Source organism: Eupeodes corollae, chromosome 3, assembly GCF_945859685.1.
Source record: "Eupeodes corollae chromosome 3, idEupCoro1.1, whole genome shotgun sequence".
NCBI lineage: Eukaryota > Metazoa > Arthropoda > Insecta > Diptera > Syrphidae > Eupeodes > Eupeodes corollae.
Window position 1 is genome coordinate 135,630,501 of NC_079149.1, and position 20,946 is coordinate 135,651,446.

Sequence of the window (20,946 nt, forward strand, 5' to 3'; positions counted from 1 at the left end):
ACTCTGAAAAATTGCTAATTCCGAAAGCAAAGAATTTGGATCTTATTCTGATTTTGTGATGGTAAAAGTATCACAGACCGGTTTACGGTTACCATTTGAAGTTCAAGAGGATAAAATTGTCAAAATAATTATTGGCTGCATTACAATTTTGGGATTAAACAAATTCTTTGATGTTTGTCATACCATCGCTTATTGGATACTACTTCACAATACATCATCAATAATGGATTTTTGTACCGGAAAAATAATAAATTACTAGAGCAAACGGACAAGTTGAGAGATACGTTGATACAGTGGCAAATCTCTTACGGACTTATTTGGAACTTCACATGGAATGGACAAGCTATGTCAGTCGAGTTCAACTGGCCCTTAACACAACAATCAACAAAACTACAGGACTTTCACCTTTAAAAGTTTTAACTGGAATCAGTGGATGAACCCCTGAAATGAGTGCTTTTTTTTGCAGACCTAAACATTAAAAATGGACATGAAAATTTTGATGCTTTACGCGAGTTGTCAGATAAACGAATTCGTGAAAATGCTGGTAAAATGAACTCCAGCTAAACTAGAAATAGGTGCTATCGTTCTATACAAAAGCAATCAAATACAGAAGTCTAAGCTAGATATTCACTTTAAAGCAGCGGTCATTGACAGGAGTCATGTGGATGGTAACATCTCTCATGATCATTGGGCAGAGGTCAAGGCTCACCTCGGTTTCAGATTTTTATCTGTAATCGAGGAAAATCCGGGGCCTCTCCCAGACACAGCCGATGCAGGATGGTACCAAAATCGTATCAAACTCATCGCCTGTGGTGATCAGGGATCTTTCGATCTAAAAAGAGATCTTTCGATCTATACAGGGCTGCTGTCAATGGCTTGCCAGAAGTCTGGCCGGGTGCCAAGCTCGAGGTTGTTGCAAGGGAAAAAATTCCTTGCCGGCCAAAAGCACGTATAATGGTCCCGGCTCTTCACAACTGTCCAGACATGATCATGAAACTGATCAGAACAAGTAATCCGGACCTGCCTTCTCACGACTGGAAAGTACCAAAGGTTGAGAAGGAGACAGTGGGTCACTATAGATCGGCTCTCGTGTTGATCAATAGGGAATCACTGGCTCCACTGGCCGCGACCAAAGGCGTGATTAGGTATGGTTTTGATGAAATCATGATCCGTATATACGAAAAAGATGAAGATACGCTGAAGACGCCCCCCACAGAAGCCGGCGGAGGGAAGCGCTTCATTGGCAACGAAAATGGAAGTCGATGCAACACCAAAAGTGGAACCATCGACATCCACAGCCCCAAATGAGCCATCCGACGTGGAGGCTAAAACTACAGTCGACAGTAACTCCGACATGGAGACTGAAGACGCCACCTTAGGCATCACCCGGAGTGAGGGAGACCTGCGTAGGTCCTCCTCAGACGAGGAAAACGCTGACAAAACAGTGGTGGAGGTTGATCTAACTAATAGTAGCAATTCTGCGATTAGTACAGATTAATCTCCATCACGCCATCATGGCCACGAACAACCTGATACTCCGACTGCATATGAACAAGGAAGACATCGTCTTAATACAGGAGCTGTGGGTCTCAAACTCTATCATTAGAGGTCTCAGGACTCTTGGCTATAAAATATTGTATGCATCGGAGAAAGGTGAACCAAGGTCATGCATGTTAGTAAAAAATGACTCCAGGACCAGGCGAAATCATTCTGGCCGAACTACAAAAATGCTCAGACATGATTATTCCACCATTGGAAATCATTCTGACAAGCTGTGTAAGGTTGAGATATATTCCCAAAGCCTGGAGAATGGCAAAAGTAGTCTTCATTCCCAAAGCAGGGAAACCCTCACACGTTAACCCTTAAGATCTACGACCAATCAGCCTATCATCCTTCCTTCTTAAAACCTTGGAAAGATTGATTGAAATTTATATCAGACATAATTTAAAACCATGTCTCATTTCCACAGCTCAGCATGCTTACTCTAAGGGAAAATCAGTAGAATCAGCACTTCACTCGCTGGTACGTACTATTGAACATTCTCTCGAATATAACCTGGTAGCATTCCTAGATATTGAAGGAGCTTTCAACAACGTCAGTTACCAGGCGATCACAACAGCAATGGATAAGCTGAAATTAGAGAAGTCACTCATAGATCTTATAAGTCTCATGCTCAAAAGCAGGACAATAATTTCTAACATGAGAAGTTTTACTACCACCAGATCGGTGAATCGAGGCACTCCCCAAAGTGGAGACCTTTCGCCTTTTTTATGGAACATGGTAGTAAACAACCTACTTACAGCATGTTTGCCTCTGACATTTGACTCAATCTGCAGCCTCAGCAGACTCCATCAGGGAATGTCAACATTTTTGAATTTGACAAATCGGATAAATTGCAATAACTTCCTGTGGAAAGTTTATAATTGGCAGCTTGATGTTCAGTGAAGTTTAAATTGATATTCAACATTCTTGCCATTATTGCAAATTTATTTTAAAGTAATACCAAATAAATGTTTAACTTATAGAGGAATAACACTTTATTTCAACAAGCAGCCATTTTGTCAGCTGTCAAATAATGTATTTTAAATTTGGTTTGGCATTTCAGCATGAATAGACTGACAAATTCACACAAAACCAACTGTTTAATGTCTTTATTTGTTGTGGAAAAATTGGTCCGTATAATAGGGCCACACTTGTTGGAAAAGTCGTGGAAAATTGGACCTTCACATTAGATTACGTCCAAGCTAGCCATAGCAGTCATGTGCCAGAAATCTATATAAACTATGGCAGTGATATCCAAGAAATCATATGTATTTAAACTTCGTGCGTTTTGTTCGCATTTCATATAGTAAAGTGAGAAATTCCCATCAAAACGATCTACAGTGGCTAGATTTTCGTATTTAAAAATTGGTACAACTGAAAGAAGATCTGTCAAAATAATAATAAAAAACTTTAAAAAGGGGGTTTGTTCGTAGACTACTACATTAACATTTGGTGTTGAAGCTCGCGTCAATTCTTTATACACCTGAATCGAGTTGAGATTTATCTATTCTAAACTGAGATAAACCTTTTTCGGAAATATAGCAAAACATAAACATCTTTTCTATTGTTTTTTCTTGCAAAATAAGCCCAGTTAGTCCATTTTCACTAACAAAACTAAATAATCAGCCCTATTCTGCTAAACGTTCACGTGAATGTTTGTATTCTGCTATCCGCCAGGATAAAAGAAATTGCTTGAAAATGCTTATAAATTGATAGCGAAATAAAATTTAAACAATTAGATTACCTTTAGAAATCCAATTATAATTATTGTTAAAGTTTTGCATTCAAAGGATGCACGATTTCAAGAAATATTTTGAAGTAAATGTAACGAATCATTCACGTGAATCGAAAGATTCGAACGAATCGTATAGCAGAATAGGCCTGAATATCAACAGTAATAGATTCGTTTTTTCCGCAATGGAAAACACACATGATTCCAAATGCAGAACTACTCAACGAACACAGCCATCGAGATACAAATGAAATATCAATCGTACCAACATTTTAGAACGAAATCACATAAGATCCATTTGAGGCTCGTATAAATGTCAAAAACCTATTCATAGTGAGATTCTACTCTAACTTTTATCGGTGTTATTCTCACTATGGATATTGTTTTTGTTATTCGTGTAAAATCCTACTTTACTATGGATAGATTTCAAAACAAAACACGGGTACTATAATATTAGAAGATTATCTTATAAATAAAATTCATTTTATGTTAATTAAAAATTACAATAATCTTTGTTTTTTATTCCATTTCAAATTCTATAGCTCTAAAAAAAGACTCGTTATTCTTAAACATTAGATGTTTAGACCCATTTTATTCAGATTATAGGAAATATTTACAATATTAACAAAATCTCTCATAAACAAATAAGATTTTTGAAAAATGCTATAAACACAAATTTTATGTTTTAAATAAGAGTATCTACTTACTTTTTATGAGAGCAGTTCTTTTTTTAACTTGAAATGTTTTCAGTATCACAAAACAACAACTTTGTAAAGTGTATAAACAAAGCAAATGAAATTAATTATTTCATTAACAAACTTAAAATGTAGGTGGATAGAAGATAAACGTCAGAGCTTAACCCAACAAACTGATTTATAATAGGTAAATATAAAACGACACCGTCATACTGCGATTTGCGCTTCCAAGATAAGAATTTTATGAATGAAAATTGAAATCATCCGTAGTAGTAAAAGTGATTCACTCTGCAACAAATTAAAGCGATTCATGAATTGATTTAAAATTCCAGGAACACAAATTGTACACAATCCAAAATAGATATAAAAAGTCTTACAGTCCAAAATGTAATTTTCTTTTTTTTATTACTTCCATTCACTGAATCTAACGAATTTTCTGCGAAACAGTGACGCAACCTCTAAGATGTCTACCGCAACCTAACTATACCGAGATCAGTGATGGTTGTTTTCTATGGCAGACGGAATTCCATTTGGGAATCTCCCCCATCAGAGTTGAATTGAGTATGGTGTTTCACAACAACACAACTTTTGAAAGCGTTACAAAAACAAGTTTATTTTCCACGGATCTCTCATGAATCATCACTCTATTTACTCAAGTACGACGTCATCATACCAACGCCGGCCGCGGCGCTGCTGCTGCTGTAGGCTCCGGCAAACGACCTATGTGGGGAACGGAATAAGAGGATGAAATTGAAAAATTTCCTACACTCAAAGATTGAAGAATTTCATTCACAAAATCAACGCCAACAACGGTCACATGACGCATGAGAGAGTTGAGAGAGTTTAGAGAGCAAGGAGCTTTTCATTTCAAAGCTTCTTGCTCTTGATAGTTGCTAGCTCAATGATCTTCACTGATGTCTGCGACATTTTATTAGACTTTTATGAATGAAAATCAAACGATTGAGAGAGAGAAGAGATCGTGATCGTAAGAAAGCTTTAATAATCCTCTCTGCGATATTTCTCCCAATGAAAGAAATTAAGAATCAAAGACTTCGGGTGGTTATTCATTCACAAAAAACCTTTATTTTGAAATTGTTAACTCGCGAAGAAGGACGTTCCTTTAAGCCAGGACACTATCTGGATATAGTTCCGGTTCTACTGTAATTGAAAACAATCGTTATCGGGTTTTTGTCCGCAAAGTACTTTTTAAATATTTAACGGTTATTTATTTATTTCTGTCAAGTGAATACAATTTAAGCTTTCTTTGCGATAGAAGGTGCAAAGACAACTTATGGAACTATGACCAAGTGAATCATTGTTGAAGATGATTTTTCCGTAGAAAAATTTCTAAAAATTCAAAGTTCAAAATTAGTTTTTGATATTTTAATGGCTGATTCATTACTTCCGATAGTGTTGTTCGATTGTTAAATCGTGGCGGTTTCTTCTTTCTTATAAAAAAATATCTGACAGTTTGTTGTCTACCATTAAGGCCATACTTTATAGATACAATATTAATTCAACGCGGACACTACCACCGACTGGCCACGGCTCGTCGCGTCTATAAAGAGCTTTCCAGGAATTCATTGGCGCCGTGTAGCTCTGTGTGAATCATTATACCAACAAAAAATAAAAGTGACAAAATGGAATTAACCATAATTTTGAAAAGTGTGTGTGACCTTAAAAAATTAAATTTATAAGTACAAATTGTCGATATAAATATATCATGCAAGAAAATGATCCCCAGTGGTTTGGTGAAAGGACGTTTAATGAAAATAACGAAACCCACGTGGAAGAGGCGGAAACATTAAGTAATAAAGAAAGTGGTAGTGATCTTTTAGAATTGAGTCCTTTTGAAAGTGCTTTAAGTGAAAAAGACAAAAAAGAATCGGGAGAAAATGAAGACGACGCTGAAGAAGATGACGATGAAAAAGGAGATCCTGTACTTCCAGTCGATCCAAGAGTTTGGGACTCCGCTCACATTCGTAGTTGGGTTAAATGGATGACTAGAAAATTTAACATCGATCCAAAGCCCGATATTACCAGATTTCCAACGAATGGCATTGATTTGTGCGAGATGAAAAAAGCCGACTTTTGGGTTTGCGCTGGTTCAAAGGAAGGAGGAATTTTAGTGGCCAAACATTTTGCCTGTATGTTGTACCATGCGACGGGAAGAGCAACTAGTCCATATATAAATGATAATGAACCAAGTAAGTACCTTTAAGATGTTTAAAAGACTTAAATGTTAAAGGCCTTCAAAAGACTGTACATGTAGAGTTTCTATATAAGCTTTGGTAGGGATGAGTAATTTCCGTTTGAAGAATTCGCCGTTGGTAATCCTGTTTGAAGTATGTAGATGAAAAGAAGAATCTTAAACATTGTTTTCGGATTATAAGAAATGCCGCCCAAGTTATTCTAGGAAAATCAAACCTGAATCGATTCATTGCTGCATATTGACTTTTTAAGTAGGTTTTTTTTAAACGTATGAAATTAATGTTTTTTTTTAACCAACGCTGCCGACGGTAAATGAATTTAATTTTATATTAAGTCAAGTTGGCGCCAGATCAAAGGAATAAGTTTATAAATTTTGATTTGATAGCAGTCGCAGAAATTTAAAATGTTTTTATTAGTTTTTGGCTTTACCTCTTAATTTTAAAAAAGAGGAGATGAAAGTCAAGTTTAGCGATGAATTTTTGATTTTGGGTACAAAGGTTTTTCTACATTGTTATCAGCCTAACAAAGATAACAGAATACAATTTATTTTTTAAATGATTTTACTTTTATTCAAATATTTCCCAAAACTTCCAATATATAGTTTTCTAACCTTTTCCATCAATTTTGGAACACATTTTTTCTTCATCACCTGATAAAAGACATTTAAACATGGTTTTAAGCTGGCTATTCAACGGTAGTTGTACGAACAATTTTTTGTTGATGCTTGGGAACAAACCAAAAGTCGTAAGGTTTTATACACTTTAGAATTTCAGAAAGTAGTAAGCTTATAGCAAGCTTCATCGTGGTTCATCATAAGTGCATGTGTTAGTTCTTAGTAAGATAATAATACAATTAAATATTAGTAAAAGTTATCGTCTGGCATTTTAAAGGGTTGAGGGCAAGGCTATTTGTCCCACACCAAAATGTGAAACTATCAATGTCGGCTTGTAAAATGTCGGTGGACTTTATAATCTTAAAAATGTTCATGTCATCAGCAAAAATGAGAACTTCACTTGAACGTAGACATGACGATACGTCGTTAATAGACAGGATGAACAGAAAAGGGCCAAGATGGCTTCCGTGCGGAACACCAGATTGAGCAACAAAAGATTCTGAAAGACAATTTCTAAATTTTACCTCATAGGATCTGTTTTCAAGGTATGATTTGTTCCAATCTGAGAAAAATGGTGGAAAACCAAGAGCTTTGAGTTTAAATAAAATATTTCCGTGGCTTAGTTGGTCAAAAGCTTTAGAAAAGTCAGTGTAAATACGGTCGACTTCATAACCTTGTTCTAGAGCGTTTGAACATATGTTTGAAAATGTGAGGAGATTAGTAAAAGTTGATTTTTTTTACAAAACCATGTTACTGTTCGCAAATGAGATTTTTACTAAAAAATGCTACACTTTCACAAAAAACTTGTTGAAACATTTTAGGAATGCAAGAAAGCTTTGCAATGGCCCTGTAGTTTGTTATATCCGCCTTGTTACCTTCCTTGAAAATTGGTGCTAGAAATGACTTCTTCCATATACTTGGAAATTTGTTTTCAGGGAAAGTTTGAATAAGAATGTAAGGAGTCAACTAAAGCATTACTACACTTTTTTAATACTATCGGGACCGGCTGAGCAGTCATCATTCAACGCAGATAAAAGATCAAGGACCGTACTCTGTAGCACAGGGATGTGACTACAGCAAGTTTGCGAAAAGGAGTGAAGATTATGAAAATATACTTCATCAACTTCTTGAAAGCTATTAAAAAATGACTCACGGAAATTTGTTGCGAAAGCGTAACAGATATCAACATTTTTATCTAACGAAAGGTTCTTGTAAGTGAAGTGAACTGGAAAGCCATCTGATTTTTACTTTGAGTTTACAAAATTCCAAAATTTTTTAGGATTCTTTTTCAAAGAGGTGCCCATATCAGTAACATATACAAAACCATATACAAAATTAGAAAGAGACTTAAATTGGTCAAAGAATTCAACATAAACAGAGGAGTTGATTGGAGACAGAGTTTTGAGATAAGTTTTAAATGCCTTATTTCTTTTGTTTAGAAGTAAACGCAATTCTTTCGTGTACCAAGGGTGGTTAAAGTTAGTACTTCTTGATTTCTTAAAAGGTAGATTTTTTCTCAACAATTATTAAGGATCTTATAAAAAATTGAAACTGCTTCGTCAATATTAGAAAATGCTAAAGTATCAGCAATTCCAGAAATGGTCAAATCTTCAGACAACAACTGGAAATTAGCTCTCCTGAAGTCAACATTATAAACGGTGATTTTTTAAGAGCTTGAGAACTTTAAAAAAAAAAGCATAAAATTTGCAAAATCTCATCGATTCTTTATTTGAAACGTTAGATTGGTCCATGACATTTACTTTTTAAAGATAATTTCATTTAAATGTTGACCGCGGCTGCGTCTTAGGTGGTCCATTCGGAAAGTACAATTTTGGGTAACTTTTTCCAGCATTTCGGCCGGAATAGCCCGAATTTCTTCGGAAATGTTGTCTTCCAAAGCTGGAATAGTTGCTGGCTTATTTGTGTAGACTTTAGACTTGACGTAGCCCCACAAAAAATAGTCTAAAGGCGTCAAATCGCATGATCTTGGTGGCCAACTTACCGGTCCATTCCTTGAGATGAATTGTTCTCCGAAGTTTTCCCTCAAAATGGCCATAGAATCGCGAGCTGTGTGGCATGTAGCGTCATCTTGTTGAAACCACATGTCAACCAAGTTCAGTTCTTCCATTTTTGGCAACAAAAAGTTTGTAAGCATTGAACGATAGCGATCGCCATTCACCGTAACGTTGCGTCCAACATCATCTTTGAAAAAATACGGTCCAATGATTCCACCAGCGTACAAACCACACCAAACAGTCCATTTTTCGGGATGCATGGGCAGTTCTTGAACGGCTTCTGGTTGCTCTTCACTCCAAATGCGGCAATTTTGCTTATTTACGTAGCCATTCAACCAGAAATGAGCCTCATCGCTGAACAAAATTTGTCGATAAAAAAGCGGATTTTCTGCCAACTTTTCTAGGGCCCATTCACTGAAAATTCGACGTTGTGGCAGATCGTTCGGCTTCAGTTCTTGCACGAGCTGTATTTTATACGGTCTTACACCAAGATCTTTGCGTAAAATCTTCCATGTGGTCGAATAACACAAACCCGAGAAAAGATAGTTCCAATTGTGAAGAAGAAAAAGAGGTTTCAAGGGGAGATTTGTCTTCCGATGGAATGCAGTCAATGTGTGGTAAATTAAAATCACCTAGAAGTAAAACAACGTCTAATGCTAAGGAGTGTTCGCTATAAACAGACTCTAAACTTTTTGGAGAAATATAATAGTTTGAAATGAAAATAATCTTAGCCTGTACCATTCTCTTTACACATACCAGTTCAATTGATAATTCAAATGAAAAATATACAGAAGAAGAGAAATATGTATTTTTTACCGCTATGAGAACACCTCCACCTAAATCCTTTGCATTACCAACATGACGATCAATTCTGTAAATTTTGAGTTTGTGTAAATTCTTTGACTAAAGTCTCTGCGGGCCAAATATTTCTATTGCAAATTGAATCGAAGAACGTGGGATTCGTTACTAATTTAAAAGAAGAAACACAGCTACTTGGTTTATTGATCACACCTGATGGATGAGCTACAAGGTATGCTCTTGGTAGAAACTAAGTGAGAAGTTATATCTTTTGGCGTTGTTAGTGGGTGTAGACGAAATATAAAAAATATTTTTGGTTTCAATACAGCTTTTATGTGGATGGAATTGTTTTTACTGTTCCAGTAACTGAGTCGCTAATGAAAGCTGGTCTAAAAGTATTGGGGTGATATTAACATTAGTTCGTTTTGTGGGAGGGGTAAATTTTCTAGCATGCAGTGAGTTTTCTCGGCTTTTTTTGACTTTTTCTTTTGTTTATCAGGTACACTTTCTGCGTTATTAACACCAGAACCTGACTCTTAAATATTTTTAGTATTGAATAATGTTGTTTTTCAATTCATAATGAAGAATCATTGGATGTCTTTTTTGGATTCGGATATCTTCAAAACCTCACAAAGTTGACTGCTGTTAATTTTCAGGCTTCGGTGGTATTAAACAAGGCTTTTGAGCCACCATCCATTTAATAGTGCTCTAGGACTGGACTTCAACGCTAAATGTGAATTTTTCAATTCATTCTTTCTTTGGTAATTCATGTCCTCAGTTGTCAGAAATCTTCTCGCAAAATTATTACTCCTTAATTTCTTTTTTTCATGAAGATACAACTGTCAACTTTGTATCGGGTAGTTTTCTTAAGAGCTTGAGAACTTTTAACAATAATACAAGACAGAAATATTGTTGTAATTATTTTTATTATTATAATTTGGTAGATATGATTTCGCTTTGCATATGTCTCCTTGTCTACGAGTTTTACGTGCGATTCCAATAAATGTGGCCATATGGCGTCAATCGAAGCTTCAATATTGGCTATTAATGCTTTTATCTCCAAAAATTAAACAAATGGAGGTTAAGTCAATTTTGCAAAGCCATTTAAGTGAAATAAGCTTCTTAACTAAACACTGTAAATAAAGAAATCGCTGTATGAAATGTCCACAATCTTGAAATAGAAATATCAACACAGTTTAACATTTTTAACTGTCAAACCATAGGTTAGGTTAGGTTAACGTGGCTGCGGATTTAGAATCCACAAACTTAGGCCAAAAGAAAAAAAAATACTTCTTACTAGTCTAACCATTTTGATATCCTTTTTAGCTAGTTCACAGGGATTATCAAAAGAGTAGTCTCCCAGATGAAGTGTGCGTCTTAGTGAAAGAGCAGGGCAAGTGCAGAGAAGGTGAGAGATTGTTTCCACTTCTTCTTCTTCCATACAACTCCTACAGGAGTCATTTGAGGCTACACCAAGTAATATTGCGTGCCTGCCTATAAAACCTATTAGGGAGCTAATATGAAGTCTGCTTTGAGATAGATAACAAGTCTTTAGAGCGCTTTAGGTCCAATGAAGGCCATATGAGTTTTGTGGCTACGCAGTTGGTAAATTGTGCCACCTAGAATTTGCTATCGCAAAAGATGTTTCTTTTAGCATGAGTTTACCATGTAGCGATCGGTATACCTATCTCCTCCCTTTCAGGTGAAATAGGCATGACGGTTCCAATTTTAGCGAGTTCATCGGCTTTACCATTTCCCGTGATGTCTCTGTGGCCCGGCACCCAACATGAATGTTAAATTGCTGTGCCATCTCCATAAGACACACCGGCAAGAGATTTAATAGCAGCCTGGCTGTCAGAGAAGATGCGGATATCAGAAGCTGATATCACGTTTTCTCTTAGCCAGGACCTCTTTGATCGCTAAAATTTCGGCTTGGAAGACTCTACAATGATTAGGGAGGCGGAATGAGATGCTTAGATTAAGCTTTTCTGAGTACACACTACCACCAACTCCCTCATTTGTCTTGGATCCATCTCTATAAAAATGAATACTTTAGTTATCCATCAGGAGTCTTCCCATTTATCTCTGGATGGAATGGATACCTGGAAGTTTTTTCCAAATAGTGGTTTAGGAATAGTGTAGTCTATGTACTTTGGTATAGAATCAAAGTGGTTCAAAATGATGGAGTACCCCACATTGTTGTTGGTCTATTGAGATGAGGCGTTCCGTCTTATATCTCGTTCTCGTTGCCACTTGTTTACTGAAGATGTCGAGGGGTGTCAGATGGAGGAAAGTGTCTAACGCTGCTGAGAGTGTGGTTCTCAATGCCCGCTTATGTAGAGACTTGCAGTGCGTTGGACTCTGCTGAGTTTGTCGTAGTATGTGACTTTCTCCAGTGCAGTCCAGCATACTGCAACCCCGTACATACGAGTAAGTAATGGTTGGATGACCGATCTGTATAGCCAGTAGGTTATGCGTGGTTGAAAACCCCATTTGCTTCCTAAGGATTTCTCGCAAGAGAAAAGAGCCTCTGTAGCTTTTTTAACTCTTTCCTGAATATTAGATTTCCAACTTAATTTTTTGTCCAAAATCAGACCAAGATATTTGGCTTCATTGGTAAAAATTAGTGGTACACCTTTTATTGGAGGAGGTACAATTACTGGGATCTTTTATTTCTGTGTAAAAAGGAAGAGGTCTGTTTTTTGAGGCTTAATATACTAAGTCCGCAGTGGTCAGCCCATCTAGTGAGCATATTGAGTGCGTTTTGGAGGAGGTCTCTCAGTGTATTAGGATGTTCCCCTGTGACGGCCATAGCAACATCATCTCAAGGTGTATTAGTTGTTCGTTAACCACTATGTTCCACAGGAGAGGGGACAGAACACCAAGTTGCGGAGTAATAGACCTTTTTGTACAAAAATCCCCCAACTTAGAGTTGATGATACTGCTTTTTAGGATTAGATTAATCAACTCACAGATTGAGTATTCACCATAGTTTATTCCTTTTTTTCTAGGGAGTATTCGATAGTTCTTACCAGAGTGTGCAAGGCTGTTTCTACCGATTTCCCTTTGCAGTAAGCATGCTGAGACATTGATAGTCTCTTATCAATGCTATTACGTATATGGATATTAATCAATCGTTCCAGAGTTTACTGTCAAACCAAAGATAACAACAATTATTTTGAGAGCAGTAAATCTCAAAAATGTCAGCCAGAACGTTAATTTTCCAATCCTCCAAATCCAAATCCATTCGAGTTTCTGCTGTTTTCTCTAAAGTCAATAAGCCTATTTTTTGAAATGTTGGTATTTTTGATGATATTCTGATTCTATTTCTTAGTTTTTAATTAAAAGTCTAGGAAGCCAATAGTTTCTTGCACTACATGATTTTTGCATTTTATTTTGTTTAAGTTTATTATTATAAAAAAGTGAAAAGTTCTTAGGAAGTCAACCCTTTTGTAATAAGAAAATAAACTACGTTAGTTATATTAATCCTTTTTGTAATAATGATAACCTGACAAAGAAGTCAATGATTATTTTATTACTATATGTTATCAAATCATCATGAACGTTAATAAGATTTTAATCCACGCTTATAGTTTGATATTATCTATTTCAATAAAGAAAAAAAGATTTCCAAACTATTTATAAATAAAATCAGTGCAAACTTACATACATCGTCGCTACAAGGAAAATGTATTCCACAAAACAGATAACACTTAAAGAATCCTTCAACAACTTCCCACCTTTTTTTTATTGTTGTTAAAGAATCTTGAAGAACAACAACAAAAGGTCCATATCCAGTCAGGAAGGAAGGTATAAACTAAATCTTTTCGGAAGAAAGTAAATTGGAGCGGGTAATATACTTTTTCCCAAATCAAATCACGTCACTATAACCTTCATTGTACCTATCCTCCATGTCCTGTCCCGTTCAGTCCATACATATGCCTTAAACACAAACTCTATCCAAGATGCATCTTATCCAAGAACAATCTTTATACATTTATCCTCATATATGTACATTAACCCATTATTGACCGATCTAAAACGTTTCTGTTAAAGGAACGAAAGAATAGTAGAGGGGTACGGATAAATGTTTCTCATAAAAGGATTCAATTGAAATTGCAATGATTAAATAAATAGCCATGAGAATTTCACGCTCTCTCTTCCAAATCTAAAAGGGTGTGATGTGGAAATAAAAGAAATCCTTTTGGCCAATTCTATTTAAGATGTGTGAAAGTATCCTTTTCCTGGTCGAAGATTTATGCGGTAAGTGATAAGAGAGGCAACGGTAATTGCATACTTGAATTGAAAGATACAATATTTCATGATGCCTTCATTGAGCTTATATACCTCTTTAATTTAAGCCTTCCCACTCTTGACTGCCAACTCACACCGACGTAGTCATCGTCGTCGGTCGGCGTATTTTCGTTCACTCTTATTCAACGATAATTATTCATAACAATAACGCAGATGAACAACGCATATTATAATTTCATAACATAAAACGGTGAAAGCTCAACGCCCGCCAAACGCCACTGCCACCGTTGAAGGATACGAAGTTAATAAAAAGTTCAAGTGAAGTTAATAAACGAGGTAAATATGATAATTTATCACAGAGTGTGGTATCTAATAATAAAATCACAATAATCCTCTGCCGAAAAATATACAACCCCACCAATGAAAACGATCACAGCGGGCGGTTTGGCATCTCCAGTCAAACAATGAAATCTCTTTCCGTTTCCTTGCTGTTGTCGGTAGTCGGTCGGTAGCATCCTTCCTTCCTGTACTAGCAACTCAAACTATACAGTATCTAAAAGGGATGACAGCAATGTTATAGAGTTGTTGTTAAATAGGACTCATCAAGGTTTTGTCTTTGCAGTGAAAGTTATAAAGGACGAAACGAAAAAGAAAAAGTCGAGAAAAGATAATTGTCCTTAATTTACTTTGTTTAGGATAATATTACGGCATTAAAAGTTAAATTTGATTTCTGGACCGGAGGTCTAATTTTCGATAACTTTTTGTAACATTTGTGGCCGTATTTCAGCAATAACGCGGTGAATGTTGTGCTCCAAGTTGTCAATAATTTCGAGATTATCAGTGTAGACTAGCGCATTTACATATTTCCACAAAAAATAGTCAAGCGACGTTAAATCGTAAGACCTTGGAGAATAATTCACGCGGTCCGTAATCGTTTGAATTTTGACACGATTTATGCGTTAGGTAGCGCCGCGGGCAAGAATCTCTGCAATATAAAAGCGAGCTTCATTGCTAAGCAAATTTCGTTTATCAAAAAAAGAAATACGATTTTCCAAATAAATTTGTACAATTTGAAAGACATCAGACTGCTCTTGAAATACCAAACTTATAAATAAATATTAATCATTTGACACCTGACAAAATGGCCGCTAGTCGAAAAAGTGTTACCAACATAAACTTCTATATCTCTTAAAAAAAAAAACACCTGTTATAACAAAAAAATAAGGACTTCTTGACAAGTGATTAAATAAGTGTAGCAGTCTGCAGAAGAAGCGCAAGCCAGCGTGTATGGCGAAGAAATTGCAGATTTAAAAGTCAACAATTTGGTGGAGACTTTAAGTAGGTACGCTCTATAATCTCTGCCCGTGTCTAGACGAAAATGGAATCATTCGGGCAAACAGCAAAATCCAGTATTTGGAAAACGTCCATGAAAACTCGAAAAGACCTATTATTCTTCCAAGAGACCATCGGGTAACCCATTTAATTATCCTTGACGTACATTTTCGCTATAACCACCAAAATAATGAGACGCTCTTGAACGAACTACGACAAAAATTTCATATATGTCAACTAAGAGCTGTTGTTGCAGGTTTGCAAGAACAACAGGGTTAAACCGCTTCACCCCATAGTGGCCCAGCTTCCCCCGGCGCGACTTGCTTCATTTTGTCGACCGTAGGAGTAGATTATTTTGGACCAATTAACGTCACCATCCTACGAAGAACAGAAAAAAGGTGGGGTGTTCTCTTAACATGCCTTACAACCACAAGAGCGGTCCACCTAGAGATTTCGCACTCGCTGACCTCCAACTTCTGAATTATGGCACTTCGGAACTACAATCGAAATTTATAGTGACAACGGCACAAATTTTTTAAAAGCCGAACGAGAACTGAAGGAAGCCTTTAAAAACTTAAATACAGATAAACTTATAGAGGCCTTCACATCAACTACCACCAAATGGAAGTTTATTCCCCCAAGATCGCCGCATATGGGAGGAAGATGGGAGAGGCTTGTTCGATCCTTAAAAAACATATTGTATCAGATAATGCCAACTAAGAATCCTTTAGAAGAACTCCTCAGAATTATGCTTATTGAAGTAGAATATGTGGCTAACTTAAGACCTCTAACGTACATTCCCATCGACAATGAAAACGAGGAAGCTCTTACTCCTAACCATTTCCTTTTGGGATCTTCGAGTGGTTCAAAACCACAAGCAGTATTCTACGATGACTTCAGGGTACAAAAAAAGAATTTTCAAATGTCACAGCAGTTCGCACAACACTTTTAGAAGCGATGGGTAAGGGAGTTTCTTCCCACAGTTACTTGTTACTCCGATCCAAGTAGGCAATATAGTTCTTATAGCAGACCTCAACAGCCCAAGAAGCTGCTGGCCTAAAGGCCGAGTAGTGCAAAATCGAACTTACAAATATGGACAAGTCAGCAGCTCTTTCGTTCACACCAAAACGGGGGTCTACAAAAGGCCTGTGGTTAAACTGGTGATCTTGGACATTGCAAAACCCGAAGACGTCACCCCACGGAAGGACCTACCGGGGGGAGTGTTGTTAACACCCATAAGAAATAGTACTAGATGCAGGCACCTCCCAAAGTACTTGAATGTCAAAAGCCGCCATTGTTGATTTCCGGCAGTTTGGCTCTGTCATCTGTATACTACTAACCAACAATTATAAGAAATAAAAGCCCAAGGGTAAAAATATAAAAGTTTGAACAAAAAAAAAAACAACCTACTGAAGTACAAGAAAAATTTAAATAAGGGAAAAAACTTTTGTAAGTTATACTATTAAGTTATATTGAAAATTAATTTCAAGTTTACTGATGAATTGAATAATTTTGGATTATAATAAAGGTTGTAACTTGGCCACAAAGGATTTATAGTGTTTTTATCTTCCATCGTGGGTGTTAACAAGTTTTTCGATAGTTTGTATCAATTCCAACTCTAACCTCACTTAAATCATTCAATGACGTTTAATGTATCAAATGATTCAAAACAGAATCGAAGAAAATAACAACCCTGGCTGAAGTAATAGAATCTGTCGCTGTTGCTCTCATCACCATTGACGAGGGTGTCATTTAATTGATTTGTTTTTTATTCATACAGGGATCATTGGTTAGATTTGCGTTAATCGCCGAGTTAGACATATGTTTCACGTCCACCCACCAGGTGATGTTATTGTAAAACTACCCCTGTTCTGACTTATTCCATTCACTCCTCTTAACCCCCATATGGTGGGCGATGCAAAAAGTGGTAGTAGAGGACGCAGTGTGGAAGGCAATGGGTGGTTTCCTTTTGAGGATGCTTTGCTTAGACGAACTTTGTGCTTTTTTATTTCAGTTTCAGTTTCATCTACGAGTTGTTGGCGATTGGACGTTTTTAGAAATTTAGTCACTGTTTTAAAAGAAACTCACATGACAATATATTGTAGAATCTCTAGTGTTGAAAAAATTGTGCGAACAAAAGTTTTTAAATAATTTTTTGATTATAAAAAAAATATCTATAAAATATTTAAAAAGTTTGAAATGAGTGTGAGTGTTGATGTGGGCGTAATGTGGCGCCTCTCTGAGGATTTTAATCGACGTTTTGGCGTCAGAATGCAACCGCATCACCATCATCATCATCATTACCATCATCCATCTGCTGCGGCGGCTGCTGCAAGGCCAATTCTTTATAATGGTTTGTTTCGGTTTCAAAATAAAAACACAATATTGTGGATTAATTTTTATTTAAGAATCATAAATTTTGTACATATATCTACAATTTTGAACAATAAATTACTCACTTTCCATTTTTATGCTGAATTCTAAGAAATCCATCCGGCTTAACAGATGTGGATAGGAAGATCATAAGTTAACAATTATTTCAAAATATTTCTTCTTTTTTTTCACTTAACTGAATACGAAAACAAACACAAAATATGATTCATCAAAAAATCCATTTAATTTGTGATTCATTTTTTCGGTTTTGGACTCTGGGATCTTATAGCCATACTTTTGATATCAACGAACGGTGTGAAATTGTCTTTTAATAAGACTATATCTAAGACCTTGAGATTTAAATTAAAATAGTTTCTTTTTTCGTTGAAGACATTTCTGCGAAATACCTACCTTAAAAGAGAATGTTTGACCTTATTGACTTTCCTTTCATTTTGACCTTATTATTTTTGTGCAAAATCTATGAAAGGACAGCTAAGTTGGGCTTAAAGTAAAAATTGAAAGTTGAAAATAAACAAGATCAATATAGCCAGAATAAATACAAACTTTTAATTAATACCAAAATTGTTATTTTTGCATGCTTTATGCCCTAACTTAAGTAAATAAGACTTTATCGGCAAACTTTAAGACTTCTTAGCTATCTCGAAATCTACAAAACCAATTTTGAGAATTTTTGACTCAGTTTAAGTTTTTATTTGATATCTATCTTTTTTCAATTTAAACATAATTTCCGAGACATTTTACTTCCTGTAGCTTAATCTATGTTAAGTGAATTTTGAACTCAATTTTTATTTTTTAAAATTGATATTATGACTGAAACTATCAAATTTTACTTTTCTCTTTAATTTTTTTTTTCAAATTCCCACTAATTTTTGTTTTCAAAATCTATTTTAATCCATATCGTTCCACATAAATCGTTACAATTCATAAGTATAGCTTTACTCTTTTTTAACTTAATTTCGCCGAATTTTTTGTTTATGTGGTAAAGTCTCTTAAAGTGACATTATCATTATTAACAATAATGTTTTAAGGAAAACTGTTATCACCGATTTAATCCATTATTCGTGTTTTATTTGTTTAATCTATTTTTATCAATAATAGGCTAAGTTTAGTTATCATAAAAATAAAACCTATATACAATTCTTAGATTCTTTCTGGACGAACATCTTATCGTTTATCTTTATCTTTATTTATAATAATAACCAATGAATTATTGTTAAGTTAGGTAGATTAAATTTAATTGCAGTAAAAATTGAAACATTCAAAGTGCTTTTGCATCCATTTTGTGAATTATGAAAATATTAAAAAAATACACCTCCATATAAACAAAAATAATATATTTAGTTTTCAAATTGAAATACAATTATTCCCAAGACATAGACAATAGAGATTCGAATTGTGTGAGCTCTTAAGAAAATTGAAAAAATTTTGAATTTCCAAATAATGGAAAAACATAAAAATCAATGAATTAAAATATATTCTTTGTAATAAACCAACTAGCGCTGAATTGCAAACTTAAAAAAGCAAATCCTCTATAACTCAAGACCTTCAAATTTTTTTAAAATTTTTTATTAGTTATGAATAATAATTTAAAAAAAGAGGGAGTGTAGGCAACAATGAAATACAATATGAAATAAATCTGCTAAAGTATGAGAAAAAAAACGTCTTAGGAAAGATGAAAACTCCTAAAACAATTTTTATTTTTGGTATAGCATAAAGCTACGCCGGCCGCTGCGCCACTTCTCGCACACGGTATGAGTGAAGCCAGAACATTTTGGGAACTTGCATCGTATTTTTTTTGTCGGCCCATTGAGGCCAGTGACCGACTTGATCTTGGCGAACTGCTTTTGGTGGTACATGTTGGGTAGGTCCTTTATGTTTTTTGCTAGAATATCACTTTCTATAGATCGGCGTGTTGTCAAATAGGGTTTTGAGCCCATCTTTCACAGAGTTTCAGCAACTTCCAGTCGAAAATCTGCGGTTGCCATGACAGCCTTGTTAGGAATTTTTTTATCTTTTCTCACCCTTTTGTAGAGTAGGCATGAGTTGCCCATCGTAAGGTCCAAGTAGTGGTAAAACAGCCGCATCTGCCATCGTTTGCTCCTTAGTCGTAAATGTAAATACCCATAATACTATCGATAAGGTCAACGCCACCTAATTGTTTGTTATACTCGCCCACAACATTGGGTCGGGGGATGTTGATATGTCTCGAGTTTTTTTTATCCTATCTGCGTACCTCAGATATGGGATATTGTCCAGTAAAAGTGGAAGCCAATGTAACTAGGGTATTATCCTTCCATACACCCGTTGAAACATTGATTCCGTTGATGTTAGGTACGTATTCCTCTGAGTATCCTCGGTCTTTCTTTATAATTACTTTTTCGTTTGACAACTTGCAATCTGGAATTCTATTCCTTCTTACGGTACCTAGACCTTAAACACCATTTTTAGCTAAATATTCAAAAAAAATCAAATAAGTGAAGTAGTTATCAAATGAGATTATGTAATTTTGGTGTCGTGGAATCATGGGTGATAATCTTACTACGACATTGGAAGATGCTCCCAAATCTGGCTCTTTAGCTCTCACAATGTTTTCCTTTCCAGTTTCAACCACTGTCTTATAACCGAAAGCGGAAACACCACTCAAAACATACAATTTCTAGCCCCATTTATGAAGTTTATTCGGGTTATACCTTTTCAGAATATTACATACTTTTGTAGAGCACATTTGTTCATCCACACAAAGCTTTATTCCAGCGGAACTTTTGCGTATGCTTAATTCAATGCCTCAACAACTGGACGGATTTTATAAATTCTATCGGCGTCAGGATTACTCCTGGAAAGATATTTAGTGTTGTCGTTCAAATTGTTTGTTGGATGAGAGGTGTACCATGAACGGAAATCCAATGGTTTGTTACTCTAGGCAACTGAATCAATGACATTATATAAACCAGACCAATAAATTGGCTCATTTCGGTCTCTTTCTGTTTTATCTTTCTGTACCACATAGAGGTTTGTTTCTTCGGAAATTGTCTTTATAAGTTCCGGAGGAAATAAGTACAGAAAGAACTGTATATAGGAGTATCATGATTCGATATATCAGAACCCAACGATTCTTTGCCAGTAAAAGCTAGCTGCTGCGATTTTAGCTCTAGATTCTTCTTTTCCCAGTGAAATGTTAGTTTTTCAGGCTTTCTTCGTTTTGCGGGAGGTCCTGATGGGACTTGAATTCCTGAACTCGATAGGGTCGGTTCTTCCTCGGGTTTCGAATTACTGATGCATTTATCCAAGTTGTCTATTAATTTCTCATTATCAAACTTGTCTTCAAAGGACTCCTCAAGAAAGTCTCCAAAATCTGGCTCG

At 35.7% G+C, this 20,946-nt stretch overlaps 1 protein-coding gene across 1 annotated transcript in view; it reads left to right on the forward strand.

Annotated features, from left to right (window-relative positions):
- Window positions 1-5,060: 5,060 nt before the first annotated feature.
- Window positions 5,061-20,946, forward strand: part of LOC129952646 (DNA-binding protein D-ETS-6) — a 30,392-nt gene continuing 14,506 nt past the window's right edge. The window contains exon 1 of the mRNA XM_056065392.1: window positions 5,061-6,176. Within this exon, the coding sequence (XP_055921367.1) occupies window positions 5,693-6,176 (484 nt within the window). The 5' untranslated portion in view covers window positions 5,061-5,692. The remainder of the gene's footprint in view (window positions 6,177-20,946) is intronic.